Source organism: Onychostruthus taczanowskii, unplaced genomic scaffold (assembly GCF_017590055.1).
Source record: "Onychostruthus taczanowskii isolate IOZ18803 unplaced genomic scaffold, ASM1759005v1 scaffold21, whole genome shotgun sequence".
NCBI lineage: Eukaryota > Metazoa > Chordata > Aves > Passeriformes > Passeridae > Onychostruthus > Onychostruthus taczanowskii.
The window spans coordinates 9,290,618-9,309,776 of NW_024499351.1; the positions used below are offsets into that span (position 1 = coordinate 9,290,618).

A 19,159-nucleotide genomic window follows, 5' to 3' on the forward strand; every position below is an offset into this window, starting at 1 on the left:
AAGATATTTTGTTTTACACTAAGAGTGCGATAATTTTGCAAGTTTCAAGCTTTTCAATTCCAGGTTTTTAACTACATGTTGCACATGCATTTAAAAAGAAAAAGGTGCTCATAGCAAACATAACATTTGTCCTAGTAATGATGGCTTTGAAATTCTTAGTAATCAAATGTATTTAGCTGCATAACTAAATATTTTTATTTGAAAGATTGAAGAAGTATGTGTGGGATTAAGGAGAGAGGAGGTAATTTACCATGACCTATTTTCATTCCATTTCAATCAAAATTGCACCACTTAGCTGAGTACTATAAAGGGATGCCTGAAGCACACTTGCACTAAATTATCTGTTAATGTCAGGGCAAATTTCTGGTCTCCTGTCTTGTAGGTGGTGACAGCCTATCTGCAAGGAATACCTGTGTTCTGCACACTCATCAGAAAACTTCATGTGCTAGGATAGCAAAAAAGGCCTGAAATATTGTTAGTTGATGTGAAGAAAAATGTCCAAAGGTTTAAGGTGAAGAACTAAGAAGGCAATTGGAAATGCATATCGTTGTTGTAAATGGCTCTGAAGTAATGGTAGTCTTTAATTCAGCCAAAATGTTGATGCTTTGGCACAAGAGATTAATAGGAAGTCTTTGAAGTAAAATTAAACACTTGTGAATTCAGTCAAGGTGTGAAACAAATTTTTCAAATTTCATGGTTTTGCAGCATATTTTGGCTTCTGAGCAAATATTATAAACAATTAACTACATGTGCCCTTTACTTAGTTTGATAATCTAAATAAGAAAACATTCTCTAAGTTCTCCTAACATGTTTTCTTTTCTGGAAGCATTTGGACAATACTCTTGGGCCCATGGTGTGATTCTTGGGAATCGTCCTGTGCAGGGCCAGGAGTTGGAGTCAATGATGCCTGTGGGTCACTTCCAGCTCAGCTTCTTCTGTGATTCTGTCAAAACACTGAAGAAGCTTCTTTTTTCCACTTCACATATTTTCTTCTTTCTGATATCTCTTTCATCTCATTTTGTTTCTGTGGCTCTCATGGAAGCCATTAAGCGTTTCCTGAGTTGAATGCAATGTAGAATTGGATTCTAAGTCCCTGATAAAGTAAAAACCTGTAAGCATGTATATATAAGGCACAAAGGTCTGGTTTTCAAATGTGCGTCATTACCAGGCTCCTTTCAGCGCAGTGTTCAAGTAGCAGATGCCTTCCCACCACGGACAGAGCGAGAAGCTCTGTCTGTCCTGGGTGTCCTGGACTGTGGCATAAGCATTTGAGTGAAGTACACCCAAAACAGGGGCTTGACAGGCCTGTCACTGCTGTGGCATACTGTGCATTACAGTTTAGCACTGTTGCTCTAGTGCTCTGTGTGCCAAATGAAGTCATTAGCAGATTTGAGATCTATCAACCATCTGTGCCTGTTATCTGTTCATCTTCCAGTGGGAAAGAGCTATCAGTGCAGAACTGTAGTGGGATGTGGTGCTTCTAGAAGGTCTCTGGGGTATGCCTTGGTCATTCATGGTAATGTGCCCCTCACATAGCATTTACTGCTCACCCCTTCCTCCTGAAAAAATGTTTGAGTCTCCTGAGAAGTCTATTAACATGAGAACTCATGGCAGTATCTTTTGTTAAATAGTTGGCCATGACTGGTGATACCCAAGAAGCTTTGGTGTGAATGAGAAACTTAATAATCCATGAAAGGGCTTTTTTTTAATATCTATTTTCAATTTATATTACATTGGGTTAATAAATTAGGAGGAAAGGGTTTGTTATGGCTTTCTTCCTGGTGGTGGATTGGAATACACCAGCTGTGACACAAGAGATGGCTGGAGTCATTGTATATCAGAGCTGAAAATTGTATTGACCCTATCAGTGCAATATACCCTTTGGAAGTCCTTGGGAGGGTTTCTTACATGTATTGTAAGGACTGCCTCACTGTGTTGCAGTAACAGGAACACGTGGAGACAAAATGATTGATTATTAGCCCTGGTGTTTGTAATTTGATCAGTGCAGCAAGTGTTAGCCAATAATGATTTGTTTTCTTTCCCTTACCCCCTTATTGATGTGTCTTTCATTGTCTGAGTGTCTGAAATTCCAAATCTGGAATGTCCCGCCGTCAAGTCTAACTCTGCTTTATTTAACCCAAAGGCAAATCCTCAGTATAAAGCTGTAGGAATGAGGATGGAACTGAGAGCAAATTCAACTCCTTATGTTGCAAAACTGAAGCCTCTGTACTCTGTCAAATGCAAACGCCGAAATAAATCATGACTGTCCACTAGACTGTGAGTCTGGCACTGACAGAGATTTCTCAGACAGTAGCTTTAGACATTTTGAGAACAGTGACCTCTTTATAGGGTAAATTTACAGAGTTTTCATTAGTCACTCAGAGGAAATCACATGTAACAGATTGCAATAATTTTTGTTTGGTGATAAGGTATGCCTGAGAGTATTGGCCAGTCAGTAAAGTTTGTTGACTCATTGTGTGTTTACCAGTCTAGGAGAGATTATGTCTTCTACTTGTGTTACCTTTCTGGGTGCAGGGTACTCCTCTAAAATATGCGCAGCCTCAAAAGAGCAAATCTTTTTATTTAATTCAGTCAGTTTATATAATATTGTTGGTTGTTTCAAATAGCAGCTACTTTTAAATAAACTTGGAGTATTTGTTGCCATGGAGGCGACTCAAACACTCAGAAGTGATTCTGTAAACTGTTGAGTTTATAGACTGGAGCTCTGTGGCCAAATAGGCTATGGTGATAAGCCTTTACTGCTGTAGAATATGTCAAAATTTCGCATTTTGGAGGTTTGAAGAGTTTGTGACTCCCCCCTGAGAATATTCCCTTGGTTCTCATACTGGGAGATGTGTTTTTTCAGAAATTTTAGAAATAGCAAGGAATTTGTCTTTGCACTTTGAAGTTCTGAAATACATGGCAAATTTTTTTATTTGTGGGTATAACAAACTTTGTGAGTACTGGGTTGTGTTTCTGAATGTGGATATGCTGTCTTAGTGCTTTGTAGCTGGATAGAGAGGAATTTTTAAAGGATTCAGAGGGACAAGCACAAATTAAATTACTGAGATAATTAATACTGCAGGATTTAAGACAACAAGGGGCATACTATTGTGTGGAAGAATGCTCTTATTGAAGCAATCAGTTGCCGAGATTTGTTTATTTTTCTTATTTTTAAATCTGTGATTACATAGAATCAGAACCTGGTTGTAGTATAAGGAATCAGTTACAGTGGGTCAGTTAAAGCAGAAAAAAGCACAAGATAATAATGAAACTTGAAAGAAATGCTGTGATGCATGAGAAAATGTTTGGTTTGCCTTGGTTTTATGTGTTTGGGGTTTTTTTCCGCTAGAAACAGAGTTAGTCAACTTCCAGTCCCAGCAGGCTTTGATCTGTAAACAATTGCCTCAGGAACAAGCAGCTTACTCATGCTCTCCTGCAGAAAAGTTGGATATTCCAGATTTGGCTGTTATTTGAGTTACATCAGTGAATTTTGGGAAGCTAGAAAAACTGACTTTTCTTTGGGTGCTCCCTAAAAAAAAAAAAAAATACCATCTTCATTTTGTTCCTTGGAAGTTGTTATCTACAACACCAATTCTTGTTTTGAAATCTCATAACTCCCCTTGATAGAACAGATCTTTAATTCAGACTTAAAACATGCCAAAAGTTTATGTAAATAGAAATGTAGAAGTAATTCAGTAGATTTCTAGAAACTTTGTAACAAATCTAGAAAACCAAACGTATGGTAACAGACTATGAATATTTCATATCAATTTGGGCTGCTAGCTGTCTGTGGAGAAGTTTCATTACATCAGAATTTCTCACACTGTAAATGGTGAGATCTTCCTCCTCCCTCCACCCTAATCTCAGTTCCTCTCTCTCCACTTGCTGAGCACAGAAAGCAGCCATGACTAGGGTTACTGTCTGTAGTATGCATTATTTCTATATCACTGTTGGTTTTTTCCATTCCTGAGCTTAAAAGGGGGGAAAGATTTTCTTCTTGGAGGTTAAACAAACCTCAGAGCACCTGACAGTTCCTATGCCTCTGGCAGGATTGTACACGGAATCATACAGCCCAGAACTCATGGGACCAGTTTGCTTTCTGCCTGTGTTTGTATATTAAATACCTTTTTAGATTTGGCTCTGTATACTTTGGTTTCCTAGTATTATATTTGAAACTGTAAATAATTATAAACTAGATGGCATTTTTCTACCTCACTGGATATTGAGATGCACCTGTATACTGTGAAAATATCTAAGATATATTTCCTTTTATCTATATATTATCTAAGAGATAATATATTTTTTTAACAAAAGTGCCTCACAGTGAACTACTATTAAAATTATCTCTTCATGTCTGAATCTCAGCCTATTCATTCATCTCAGATTTTTCTTTGAAGGTATCCTGGTATAAAAAACTGATGCATGTTTCAAAAAGGAGGAAGTAAAACTATTGTGACTTCTGTGTGTAAAACTTTTCACATAATACAATACATAACTTAAATAGAAAATGATTAAAAAGTCTCTATAACTCTATGGTGATCAAAATTCAATACCGTTAATATAAATATGTTATGGTAATAATAAGAGATTTGCAAGAAAGAGGAGTTCATTTGTTTCTAGGAGATTCTTGACCTCTGCTACTTTATGATCTGTTAGAGAGAGCTAAGGCTCACAAAAGCTGGCTTTCTTTCTGTTTTACCTGGAAGCCATTATTTTTTCAATAAATACCAAAATCAAGTCAATATTTTTAGAACCAGGATAATTGCCACCTGAAATGGACTAATCTTTGCTCAGAAGTTGTCTGACACTTTATACCCAATGTCAACAGGAAAGAAATAACTAAGATGTATGATTTTGGTAATTGATAGGGAACATAAGAATGGGTTACATAAATAATAGACAAATCAAAGTATTGTTTAACGGTTTACAAAAACACATGCCCTACTGCGTGCACATTTATTTAAATTAATGTTGCTGTCATAATTCATGAGAAATTTTGAAGGAGGATTTCATTTTCGCCTTATGGTTAATGGTCTCATAAATAATAATTTGTCAATTTATAGGATGAGTTATACTATTAAATTGTTCAGCATACCTCTTTAAAACATAGGTGTGCGTTTTCTGTTCTGGACAATTACTCTGTGAATAAAACTGCAACTTTCAAATCTCATTTCCATGTCTGCCAAGCCCTACTCTTATGCCATTTTCTGTTCTAATGAGAATTAATGATATTAATAATCCAATGCCGTGCAGAAGAGACCTGGGACTTTTCTTGTATATGCAGTATCATGCAGTATTTTTCTAAAGAAGATGTTAATACATCAATGATAACTGATCAACATATCTAAAAAAAGAATGTAAAAAACCAGCAAAACCAGCTCTTCCCCAAAAATCAAATACTTAAAAATACATTCACAAGCAAATTCTGTTTTTTCATTTAAGCACATGAAAGTTGTACCTGTTAATCATTTACTGTGTTGGTATCTCTTGAACACCAAAAAGACTCAGTCTGATAGTTTGGGGTAGGACTAAATCTGCTTACAGGAATCTTCTATTTTTTCCCATTCCTTTCTAAAACCACTTTAATTTTGTAAGATTATATGAACGAAGAATGCATTTACAATCCGAATATTTGAAATTAAAGAAAAGGTTGTATTTCTCTTGGATGGCAATTGAACATGCTTTGTTGTCAGATCTTCTACGTGCAAACCAAAATACCCATAATCTGAAAGATACATTAATGCACAGACTTTGCATTTATTTCTGCCCATATCAAGGTCCACAGCCGAGCTGCTATTTACATCAAAACAGTCCCAGATATATATATTCTTTGGGTTCCACTGCTACTCATTAAAAGGTGCTGTGGGAGCCTGGTATCAGCAGAGTGCCCGCATGGAAAACAGCCGCTCTTTTCATCAGTAGTCACTATCATCTGCTAGGTTGTTCCTGGGCTGAGATTGTCAGGCTCTGTGTTGGGTGGGTTTTTTCTTCTTCTTTTCCTTCTACTTCAGGAAAGTAGGGCCCCTGCATGTGTTTAACCCCACATTTTTGTCAGGATACTAATATTTCTGCTTTTAATTGACAGCAGTTTTACAGGAGAGTGTGTCCCAGATGTGATTGCTCTAAAATGAAAGAGCACTAGTGTTGGGCTTGAATGTTTCCCATCTAATTACCATTTGCCCCTTCATTTTATTTTGGAAGAGGTTTTTTTTCACTTGAGTATGGGGTTTCCAAATTATTCTGGTAATCCTGGATTTTTTTCCCTTGTTTTTACAGGTGACCTGTAACTGTTTCACCATCAGTAATGGAGAGATGCAGGATGTTGGTGTTGGCCTGTATCCCAGGTACTGTGGACACTGTTTCATTCACAGGCAAAATCTATGTCAGTTTTTTCTCCTTTTTTCCAAGGTAGCTGTAAGGACCATCAAAGCAGCAGGTAACATGTCTAAATGAGAAACTGGGAAATTGAAATAAATTAAAGGAGAGTAAAAAAATACAATCTAGTTGAAAACATTCTTAATAGTCCTGATTATAGTGCTAAAGCAGTTTAAATAGTATGCATCTTTATATTTTATTTTTATGGAGGTGGTAGTCTTTTCTAAGCAAAAATAAATGCTGGCATCAAGAATGTGCAACTGGGACTAGTAAGGGAAACCTGTTCAACAATCCTTTATAATGCAGATATTTTGCAGCTAAGATCCTTCAGAATTAGTAATTGAAAGAAAAAGATTGATATATTTATAAGTAAATTACCATAACAAAGAAACCAGTAAGGTGAAAAGATAGGTCCCTTAGGAAATAGATCTTAATATTTGAATTTCTTATTATTGTCTCTTATTTGTATTAGGAAAGAAGTATGTACCAATGACGGTTTTATCTTCATAGAATTAGTAACCTGCAATCATAAATATGGAAAATAAGTATGTAGTTTAAAAGTATGTTTTGCCGTCTAATTTTTTTCTTAATGCATGGTTGAATTATGTTTGTCAGTACCTCAGTCTGTTTCTTTTCCTTCTAATGTCATATGTAAAATTTAACTAAGGACACTTAATATCTTGAGGTCTGCCTTGTAGTAAAGATTAGGAAAAGGTAGTTAGGAGGACATGGGAAATTGTGTAATGAAGAGTGCAAAAGAGTAATTTGATTTCATAATGGAATGAAAACAATAATTGAGAAAAATGAAATATAATTTTTAGCATTATTATTAGGGAAATGCTTGTTTTTTGTTGAAAAAAGCCCTTAACTGTGAAGGAAGTATCTGTCTATGTTCAATGATGATGCACTGCTGAGGGATGCCAGAGACTCTTTCCCAGGTCGCTTCAGAGCAGTTTGAGTTTTGTTATAGCAAAACAGCTGGGAAAATTGAGAACTTTAAATCTGTGGTTTACAAGTCCTGGCCAAATGTCCTTCCAGATGAATTCATGTTTCCAGAGGAAATTGTCATCAAACCTACTAGCGTCTCCATGAGACGAGATTTAATTAAAAGTTCTTTATTAAGCCTTATTAAGAGGTTCTATATTGTAGTATGGCTTGATAGCTTCAGCATCACAATATATTTTGAAATAGGTAAAATCCTATGGTCCAATGTGCATCACATTGTGAACAGCTTTGAGAGTGTGCCCAGTGATCTCACAGTAAGTGTAATGCATACTCTCCCAGTGAGTTCTTGATGTTAACCACTGATATTTTATTAGGCCAGAAGGGATACCAAAAGAGTCAGACCCCTGTTGATACCTCCTGTAAGAGTCAACAAACTAAATAAACATGGTTTGGTGCAAGGCTCTGACCCTTGGCAACATCTTCTATTTTACCACCATCAGTTGGGATTTTGAGTAGCTGAATCAGACAAGAACAGAATATAAATGCAGCTAGGAGCTGGATAAGCCAAAAATTCTTCTTCCAGCCTGATGATGCCAGAATTATTCTTTCAATGGGTCATTCCCATAGGGAAAAAACCATCAACCCCATTTCTGCTATGGCAGAAATGTTTGCCTGGCAAAGTCAGTTGTTTCTCTGCTAAGGAAACCCGTGATTCAGAAGTATGTGGCAGATGTTGTTAGCAGCCTCCTTCAGAGAGAGGGAAGGGTGTGCTTGTGCAATGTTTGTATCTCTTGAGGGTGCCAGCAGCTCCCTAATGAGTTGTGCTGCCCCAGCTGTCACATGCCACAAGAACAGAGGCTGGGCCAAAATATGCATGAAAACAGAGACAATGGCCATGTTTCTTCTTTAAACTCTATATACCAACTTCTTTGGCTATAGGACATAATATACTCCATTTTCTCCTGATAGGAAATACATGTTGATTGTTGGCCCCTTTGAGCTGTGCTTGCAATGACAGCCAGGTAATCAATAAGGTTAGTGCCCTGAAACTGAGCAGAAGCAGCAGAAATAGAACTCTGTCCTTCTTGCCAAGAGAGGTACTGTCAAGGTAACAAGGTTACCTTGTTCCCCACTGCCCTGTCCCCTGAACCAGGGCTCCTGGAGGAGGCCATTGCCTTCCTCCTGCCCTGAGTACAAAAAAGGCAGAAACATTTGAAGAGATCCCAGCATGGCTCCTCTTACCAGTGAAAATAAATCTTCTAAGCATTTGTTTTCCTCCCCTAACCAAGAGCAGCTGATTTAACATGGAATTTATTTGTTTCATGACTTAATTGCTTGATACTTCAGATGTAATCATGTTAGCTACTTTCAAATGATTAAAGGGAAATGGCACTGGGGACTCCTCTAAGTTTTTTTGTTCTTTCTTTCACCCCTCACAGCATGTCTTTACTGAACCACAGCTGTGACCCAAACTGCGTGATCGTTTTTGAAGGATACCAGCTTTTACTTCACTCTGTCCGAGAGATCCAGATTGGTGAAGAGGTAATTAACTTGTCCTCCCTTCCATCACAGACACCTGCAACAATGACATCTCCCTAAATAAATTCCAGACTGCTGGGCCACCAGCTTAATATTTTGATGATATATTGATGCCACTTTCTAGCACATAGCTATCAGGGGGAAAATGATAAATAGAATCATCTCTTCACACTGCCTGGGCCCCGTAATCATTACTTCTCATAAATCACTAGCAGTCTTGATAAATTCCTGTTCCTCCTTTCCTCCTCTAGGCACTTCATTTTGTTTGTATTTGAGTGTCTTTACCCTGACGGGAACACTTAGAGTATTTCTGAGTGGAATGCAGCGTTCCCTAAGTCATTGCAACAATAACATTTGTCAGGCGGCAACCATGCCGTTGTAGTAAACCTTTCATTGACAGTGAAAGCAGCTAAACAAGGTTTGTTTTCTTGTCTGTTTCACTAGAGAAGACTTCAAAATATCCTTTTCAAGAGATTTCTGCTTTTATCTAAGATATTCTCTACTTTATTTTTACAACAGAACTTGTATTAATTTGAAAATAAGCATTTGTTGCTGGAAATTAAAAAAAAAAGTGTTTTGCAGCAATGTAGCACTGAATTTGCTTAATAAGATCTGAAAAGAGATGTGTGTATATATGTAATTTCAGATGCATCAATGACCTACACAGTCCTACTGTTGGTCATTTCAAAATCATAACCTAATGTAAATATGATTCACACCTGTTCTTAAAACTCTGTGGATATGAAGACCATACTTATTTTGATTTAGACGGTCTTTATTTACCTCCCTATGAAGTTTCTTCTTTTTTAATGTATTCTTTCTCAAAGATAGTAGGGCATCAAAGTAAGTAAATTGTAGCAAAAAATTTTAGGCCATCTAAATAAGTAAGTGGTAGAGTATTTTTTTCAGCGAAACATTGTTAAGAACAAACAGAAATGTTTTTGCCAAGAGAACTCTTTCAGGATGCAATATATGTTTGTGGAGCTATTAATTATAGACATTTTTCAGTTCAGCATTCTTGTTTAAGTGTTATTATAGACACCTTCCTTCTATTTTATCCATAAACCATAACTTTCCTCTTGGCTTCCCAGTTCATAAGGTGGGTTGCTTATTTAAAAACACAGTAGATTTTAATGTCTTACCAGGAAGAAAATGAGCTTAAGGCTTAAGAGACAAAGTAAAGCTACAAAGTCAGTATTAGGTTAGATCCGTTATGGGAAGAAGAAGGGAAATAAGATTTTTGTGAGGGTGTGTACAAGTCAGCAGTACAATATTTTTGTCAGTACCTATTTACTTTTCCTTATACACAGCTTCTACCTCTTTTCATTTTGTGTTCTGCATGGTGACTTTGATGCAACTTTCCACACTGCCTTTCTGCTTGCCTGCAGCAGGGTGAGCTCAGTTTAGGTAACAGCCAGGTATTGGATTTACAAACATATGTATGTGAAACTGTATCATCTGTTGTGAGCTGATGATATTACTGACATCATGATCTGAGCTAATGGGAGACAAGATACATGTTAGGGAGGAAACTGATTGGGTTTTCTGAATAAATTGGGTGCTCTAAGATGCTAAGATGAACATTATTTCAAGTCATGAGGCAGCAAGAAAATTATAATCATTGGAAATTTTCTCTTATCCTGTTCAAACTTATACTAGATGCAGACAAAATGAGATCCTCTATAAAATAATTAATAGAAATTAAGCACTAAGATTTATCAGAAATAAGAAGCTAAGTCAAGCTCAGATTAGTAGAAGAGGACTATTCCATCCATACAGGAACATCTTTTTGCACATTTGTAGTGTGTTCTGTCAGAGCACACTACAACAGTTTATTCATGCTAAGGAATTGTTGACCACCTGTAATTGCAGGGAAAACAGAGACATGGGGAACTGAGATGACTGACCATTGTGGTCATCTCAGCATTCTGAACTTTGCTTCCAGGATCTCAGAACTAATTATAACACCTTTTTGCTCTTCAAGAGAATTACAGAATTACAGAATGTTTAGAGTTGGAAGGGACCTCAGAGGTCATATGGTCCCTTGCTGTGGGCAGAGACACCTTTCACTAGACCAGATTGCTCAGAGCTCCATCCTACCCAGCCTCGAACTCTACTGGGGATAGAGCCTCCACAACTTCTCTGTAATGTTGACTATTACATTTTTTGTAACTTTAGATGATGTTAATTTGACAGCATACAAAGATTTCCTTTACTTGCAGCTCTTCGCAGAAGTGAAATTTAAATGCTGCAAAGAAAGGTGAGATATGGGGAAGGATTATAGAAAAGCAAAAATTATTTGTCTAGAGATCATGAGGGCTCCTTTACTGGTAAAGTAGCCTATCAGCTAGTTTTGTCGAGAAGACAAGCAGACTGCTTTTCAGAAGTCTTCAACATTTCCCTACCCTTAGGTAACCACTTCAAACAGCATCAAGATGTGTGCTGTAATTTCTATTGACTTTTTGTTAGTTGCTGAGTCTACCTAGTGTTTTGCAGGCAGACATGAGATGATTTCGCCTCCTCTCCAATCAGAAGTTGTATGGCTTCAAATCAATTATTCTTTTTGGAGGCAAAATGGCTTAGCTGAGGTCCAGTTCTGCTCCAAAATGGGTTCTTTGCTTCTCACCAGCTTCAAAGTTCAGTTAGAGCAAATTTGTATCTTTCTTCGGACTATCATATAACTGACTGTACCTTACAGAGCAACATTTTTTTTAAATACTAAAAACAAATAATGATTTCAGATGATGAGAAAATAAATCTATTTTCATGATAGATTTCAACCAAGTTATATAGTGTTTTTGTTACTGTAATTCTGTGAGATGTTTTGTATCTGTGTATGCTTGACGCATTACATTTTGTTCCATTCAAATTTTTAGAAACAATTTTTTCCTTGAATTAGAAGTTGTACTGGTTTTGTACCACTGCAGAAGGCATTTTGATCTTATATGCCAAAACAGAAAGAATGCAGACGGCTAAGTACTTCTATAACTCTGTCTAAGGAACAGATTTCTGTACACAATCCTCCCTAAGATTCTGAGACCCGTGATAGCAAAACCAAGAAGGTGAAACTAATCCCTTTTTTTCCCCCTGCCGCTAGCATTGAAATACTTGATATTAAATTTTCACAGAATTTTCTGTCTAGAAATTTTATGGCTTATATTCTGTTACCAAAAACCCAAAAACCAAACCAAAAAACCACCACCAACAACAAAACCCCACATAAATTAAGGCCACTGCATTGTGGCAGTACTGGAAAATTGTGTCTGCCTCAGTTGGCAGATGAGGAACATGAGAAACTGACCACCATATCCATGATTAAAGAATTTCCATGTCAAAGCAAGAAGCAGGACTCAGACAGTGCTGTATTTCTAAGGATAGAGTCTTAAGAGTCAATAAGTGTCATGGCTGTTAAATAATTCCTTGCCTTCATACATGTTTTTAATATATATTCTCCAGTTTGGGGGAAAAGATTTACTGCATTCTTTATAAACGATGCAATAAAGGGGAAAGCTTTGGTCAGTTGAAGTAATGTTTTATTTAGTAGCATACATCCCACATGCAAATACCATTAAGACAACCTTTGATAAATGGGCATATTTCCTAAATATGTACAAGTTAAATGAGCCTTGCATCTAATGAAGTGATCCAAAATTAAAGCAAGGACAGAAGAGAGACTTGAGTACAGAAATTTTGGTTTTAAACTATTAAATTATTAGTATGGGCTCAGTCACTGTTAGGTTGATCATGTTTCTAAACATTCTAGTTATATTTTACCACTCAGTCTGCCAGCTACAAACATTTTTTCCCTTATGGATTTCTGCTGGCAGGGCTGGGAATTTGAGCTTGGGCAAGAGAGACCTTAAATTGTTAAAACACTAAAAGGAGAGATAAATGTGATGAAGCCTCTTCTCCTCTTTCTGCCCAGTCATATGTTTTAATCCAGAGCATGGTGGTACGTGACTGTTCATATCCACAAGTGTTTGGCAACCTCTGAACAAGAAATGTCTTTTTTGAAACTTCTTCCTACACCCAAGGTTTCTGCAACATAAATGAAAAAAATGGGGGGGGGGGGGGAAACCAAAAGTATAAAGAGAGAAAGGGATAAAAACTTTCTCTTTCTTACCTAGGCTGGATAGGTAAGGAATATTTGGTGTTGGCTCTGTGTTTATTTTGCAGAATTATAACTAAACCCTGCCTAATGATAGTTTCAATAGTAATGACAGGGTTTAAACCATTGTCTTAAATATTTTGGCAAAGAATAGACTAATCTCATAGAATTTTTTCCCAGAAGATTCCTACTGTCTTGCACAGTGTCTGAACTTGGTTAAATCTGTTTTACTGTTGGATGCCACCTGAACCTGAAGCCCAGCAGGACATGAGTCAAAACCAGAGAGGTTTATGCAGAGGACAAGAGACAGGGAACAGCCAGAGTGTGAAATGATTTTGACAGAAAACACTTCTGAGTTGCAAGGAGACATGAAGATTGGGAGGCTTTTGATGGGAGAGGGAAATTGGGGTTTGTATGTCTGAAGGATGAGGTTAGGACTGCAGCTTGGATGGAAAATGCTTTGTGGGAAGGAAGGGAGACAGATCTTTCTCACCACACCAAGGGGGATGCAGATTAGGACCAGCTGTGGAAAGAAGTGAGGACAAAGTTGTTGGGGTCACTGAAGATGTTTGAGAAATCAGAGTAGAGTAACAAGGACTGTTAGCTTGGGAAAACAAGTGAACACAGTGGAGAAAGGTGAAGGATAAGGCTAAAGGACAGATCTGAGACTGACACAAGGATGAAATCATGCCTTTGTACCAAAAGTGGCTGTGCAAGGACCTAGAATTTAGGGCTAGGAAACAGGTTTAGATAATCAGGTGTTGAGAACAAGACAGGAAAATGATACTCATGTTGAGGGGTAGAGAAGAAAAGAGAAAGAATAAGAGGGACATTGGAGATAATGAGGCAGAAGAGAAAAGCTTGGAAGAAAAGGATGGAAAATAATTAAGCAGCACAATTTCCATCCATTCACTGCAGGAAGATCAGAGGGAAGCCTAAGGCTCCCATGTAAAATATTAGTACAGACTGCTCTGCTGTAAGCCAGTAGTGGTGAAACTAATACTCTCTTGGTTCAGACATGCATAAGCTGGGACAGAACAACACTATATAGAATTCTAAACCTAACAAAGTACTCATACTTTCTAACTTTTGATTAATTGTGGAATTTTAATTTGTCACTTTCATTGATTGTACTATTAATCTTCAATTATGAGGTCATATTTATTTTAAATGCTTGACTTTGCCATCTCAGTAGATTTCTTTTAACACAGTTCTCCCTCAGTATGTAATCAAATTACACTGTAATAATAAATGAAAAAAAATACAGTCATTGTTTTAGTTGCTTGTTAGTTGCTCATTCAATTAGAATGCCCACTAATTTGCAGAAATGCAGGTTCTGACAATGGATTTCATGGTCATTTCTAAAATTCGTCAGGTTTTCCTGTAATTTCTTTGAATGGACTCATGATTTAACTGAAAACCATGTGAAAATTCTCCCAATTAGTTGAAGTGTCTAGGCTCAGGATGAAATAATGTGACCTGATTTTTTTCAGCTCTGACCCCTCTGGAGTGTTTGAAAGTGGGTTGGGCGTATAGTATAATCACTGAATAACATGTGACTGTATGGTGGTCTGAACTGAGCTAGTTTTTTTGTTATATTCTTTTCCTTATCATCAGTTTGTGCCTGTGAAGCACTTTAAACATTTCAAGAACCCTACAAATGGTTAGTCCTGTAAAATTCTTTCTGGCAGGCATCAAAGTGAACAAACTACAGACTTCTCTGTAGCTCATTGGAATTCACTGTGTACAGTGTAAGAAGTTCAAAATGGCACAAATTTAGGCACAAATTTTCTTTTATCATTTTAATAAATCTTCTTGTCAATAGTCTCAACAACTCAGACTGCAATGCTTTTGTGCTTCCTTGGTCACAAGGGAAACATCACAGACATACTAAAAATGGATATGGCATAAGAGGAATTCTCCTCAGGCTCAAACATATATTTGCAAGAAAGTAGGGGCTTCCCTGAGAAAAAAAAATTTGGAGATAGCTGCATATTGTATAACAGTAGTGGTAAATATACTCTTAAGCTCTGGAGGTAGACAGAAAATGAGATTTCATGCACAAGGAATTCAGATACTTTATGCTATCTTTTCTTACTCTCCTTTCTTTTATTTTTCTTCCAAATTAGGATTAAAAGTTGAAATAGTGATAATTTCGGGCAGAATTAATAATTACCAACAATATTGATCTTGAAATGTGAAAAAGTGTTCTTCACTTTCACAAAAATAATGGAAACTATTTTTCTCTGTTTCTCACTTTATGTAAAAGTTGTTCATTTCTTCTAGAAAATAATCTGTTAGCATTTTATTTTATGCTGGGAAAAATGTTGTATGCAAAAAATTTTGCCTCTGCCAAAACATACCCAGAATATGGATTTTTTTGTAAAATGTACCAGCTCTTTTTTTTTTTTATGTACTGCACACAGCTCACTATCAGCTACGTTGAATCACTGATGCCTACCAGGGAACGCCAGAAGCAGCTGCTGCGCCAGTATTGCTTCGAATGTGATTGTCCACTCTGCCAGAATCAAGAGAAGGTAAGTTGAGAGAAGAAATTCCTTACCAGTGAAACAGAATTTTCTAAGGCCTGTCAGCAGCTTTCCTTCCTTACTGTAATGCTTATCTTTTGCTACTAATTGAATGGCCAGAAAAGGGGAGAAAATTGCCTCTGCCCTCATTGTGGTTTTTGTTGCTGTGAAAGACAACTCTGAATGAAAGAAAAGCAGAAAGTGTTGGCATTTTCTATTCTAAAGAGTAATCTTGGTACTTCAACTGAAGCCCCTGATCTGATACTACAGGAAGGTTGTGCTTATCCTCAAAATAATGTTGAATTAATTTTGCCAAACACCTGCATCAGTAGTTTTCAAGAACTACCAAGCTTGTTCAGCAGTTGATAGGGAGAATGGTGAACATCTTTGGGTGACTTTGTAGCTTTTATGCCCACTTACATCAGGAGTAGCAGGTCAGTGGTTGTAGTAGATAAACTTTTGTTGAGTGTGATCTCTTACTAGGGTTTAGCCTAGATTGATTTGATTATATTCTGGTTTGCTTCATATTTATACAACCTTGGAATACTAAATTTGTCTCAGAGGCTGATGAGAGATTAAATTGAATAGGCAAAATGAGGCTGGCTTTATAGCAGTTTTTATGCACTTAGCCTCTTTTGTTATATATACAGTTGTTCTTATTTTCACAAATGCTTGTTTGGAGTAAGTCACCTGCCATAGCTAAATCTGTTCCTGTAAGATTAGAAATAATAAGAAAGGTACTGATGAAAATGTAATTCCAAGGAGCATAATATGATTAATGAAATAATAGCTGCACAGAAAAAAAAAAAAAAACCAACAAAAAACCAAAACAAAACAAACAAAACAAAAAAACCCAGAAAAATAAAAAGAAACCCCCAAAGTTTAAACTGTAGCATATGTTTTGATTCATCAATAGGCAGTTCAAAAAAGAGAACATGGAAAATTTCAGGGTTATGACATAATGCTAAATTACTTCCTGTCCATGTTGGCATTCTGTGCCTGATAAAAGCTGCTGCAATTCTACTCAGAGGCTGTGAAGACCTCTTTTTATCTTTCTTTTAAAGATGGTCACTGAAGTGCCATGAAATCTTGGATTAGTTTTAGGTAAATGGCATCCTCACAGATGTAATAGTGATTAAGAAAAATAAGCAGGCTAAAGAGTCTTCAACGATCACTTTAAAGTATGTGAAAGGGTAAGCAAGTGGTGTAGAGACCATTCAGCATGTGGAATGTTTTAGAAAATAATATCCCCAGGCCAGTATGTATGTCATTGTAAGAATCAACACACAACATCAAAAAATACTGGAGTGAAATTATATGTGCATATGTTAATGAAAGCGATACTCTCATGCACAGGTTAAAATTAATTCATGATTCTTTTTGAAAGTATTATTTTCATTTGTGTTCATATTCTATAGATCTTTGTTTTGCCCTTTCACAAAATTTCCCTGGGAATGATACTTTGAAATGTTTGGAAAGCTCTTTGTGACTGCATTCTGAAATTCTGTGCTTGCCTGGTTGTTACCATGTTAAGAGGTCTGTGAAGGTCTAGAAGACTCATGGCAGCTTGGTCTGTTAATGTCTACGAAGAAGACATCTTTATCCTCAGCTTCAGTTTAGGGTGATTAAATGTTATCTGCAGCAGTCCTCATAGTATTGTGTTTCATTTCTCTGTGACAACCGAATTTGTATAATCTCTACATGGCTAGCTTTTTTTTTTTTTTTCCTTTATCTCAGTCACTGCTAGTAAGCTGAGAGTCATGTAGTGCAGGTACAGCAGGAGATAATATTTTTGGAAGTCCTGGGGTTTTAAACTACAAAATGTGTTGATTTAGATGCTTAAAGTTGATAAAATTATTCAAAACATCCCTGCTGAAAAATCCCTAATACTGAGACAAATTTCCAAGTCATCTTAGAAAGCAAAATCTTTGTCAATAGAATAGGCAACAGCTGTAACTTTGGGTCATCAAGAGTGGCAGAGTCAATATTGTGAATCAATATAGTCAGCTAAAAGTAAATCCCCATATTACAACACTGTTTTGCAGAAAAAAAGATAGTTTAGTCAACAGCAATTTGTCACATGTATCTTTCTTATAGGTAAAAATGCAAATTCCAGAAATGCTTTATCCATTCAAGTAAGTTCTTGTGTGTTGGGGATTTTTTTCAGTTGCAGTCATCTCATCCAAAAAGATAGAACCCTTTTTGAAATCATATTTATAGACATTTACACAAACACTTCCAGAGCTTGTGTTACTCCAGTCTTGCTGAGTGTGCTTGTGAGCTGCTGAACACATGCTAGGGACTAGTGAAAGCTCTCAAGATGCACACATCAATTTATAGTATAAGTCAAGTGGTTTGCACTGTAGCTTTTATTCTACATCTTTTGTAGTGTTCTAAAAGGGGATCCTGCAAATCCCCTGGGAAATATATGTTACAAGTTTATATGAAGAGCCCATAAACCTTATGTTTATTTGTCCTTAGTTATGTGCATCCTTATTTATTCATATTTATAAAAACATTTGGCAAGATCATTATCATTGAAATTTATATTTCCTGCTGTATTTTTAAAATACTTGTTCATTAAGTGTTAGATGCCTGAGTGAAAAAGGAAGATGGTATCAAGTTTCTGTTCTCAAGTCAGCTACTGACTGCAAGTGACCTTGGGAAATTTGTTTTATTCAAGAGCAACTTCTGTGTTTTCTAAGATCCAACCCATATTTTTCATAATTGGTAGGAAGCTATCATTTCAATTGGAACTCAACAGGTTGTTGACTAGAAAACAGATCAGGCTGTCTGTATTGGGGATCATTTTTGTGAATGTTCTGTGAGGCTCTGGTTTGTTCAGTCTCTACAAATACAGTGAGAAAATAATTTATAGGTAATTTATGCTTCTGCTGAGTATTCTGGTGCCCAAAAGTTGGTAAAGAAAGGTGCTGTATTTTCTAAGGTACTTTAGCTTTATGTGATGGATTTGTTTAAATGAGAATAATTTCTTGAAGCAGAATGGTTTGGGGTTTATTTCTGTGCTTTGTGCCTCCCTCATACCGAGAGCAGTGACAAGCAGCTCATTCATCCTGTCTTCAGTAGAAATCCATGAAAATTGGAATGGATTAAAGAGGTTAAAGGATTGCCTTGAAGTAAATTGCCCACTCTTTAGACAGATAAAGTTTGGTGAGATAAATTATGCTGCTCCATGAAATATATATAAACACAAAATCAAGACTGACATGATTACGTTTCTGTGCTAGCTGACATGGATAACCAGAGTGCAGTTACAACGCTGTCTAGATATACACAGTTCCCTTGCACAACTGTCAGCACCTGAGACTCTAATAGGGCAAAGGCTACATTTTCAATATCGTGAAAGGGGCTGCAGCCCAACCACAGGGACCCTTGTTGAAGCCAAAGGTACTGAAGTTTAGCATCAACTGATACACACTGGCACTCACCAGACCAAGGGAAGGGCTCCATGGCTGAGCAGTCACAATGGCACTGCACGCAAAATGAGAGGAAATGTTCCTCACTGGTCACTGCTGGTGAAAGGACTTCAAAGTGAATCTTTGCTGTACTGTAGTAGTTCTTTATCTTCCTTTCCAGCTGTGAGTGCAGCCACAGAATAATCTAGGTGCAAGGATGGATGCTATCAAGGATGAGAAAACAT

The 19,159-nt window shown here is 36.8% G+C and overlaps 1 protein-coding gene across 1 annotated transcript in view; it reads left to right on the top strand.

Moving 5' to 3' along the window:
* The window catches only part of SMYD3 (SET and MYND domain containing 3), a 383,240-nt gene that overhangs the window by 299,255 nt on the left and 64,826 nt on the right, over positions 1-19,159 (top strand). Inside the window, exons 6-8 of the mRNA XM_041404314.1 lie at positions 6,280-6,347; positions 8,763-8,865; positions 15,397-15,507. Coding sequence (XP_041260248.1) covers positions 6,280-6,347; positions 8,763-8,865; positions 15,397-15,507 — 282 coding nt within the window. The remainder of the gene's footprint in view (positions 1-6,279; positions 6,348-8,762; positions 8,866-15,396; positions 15,508-19,159) is intronic.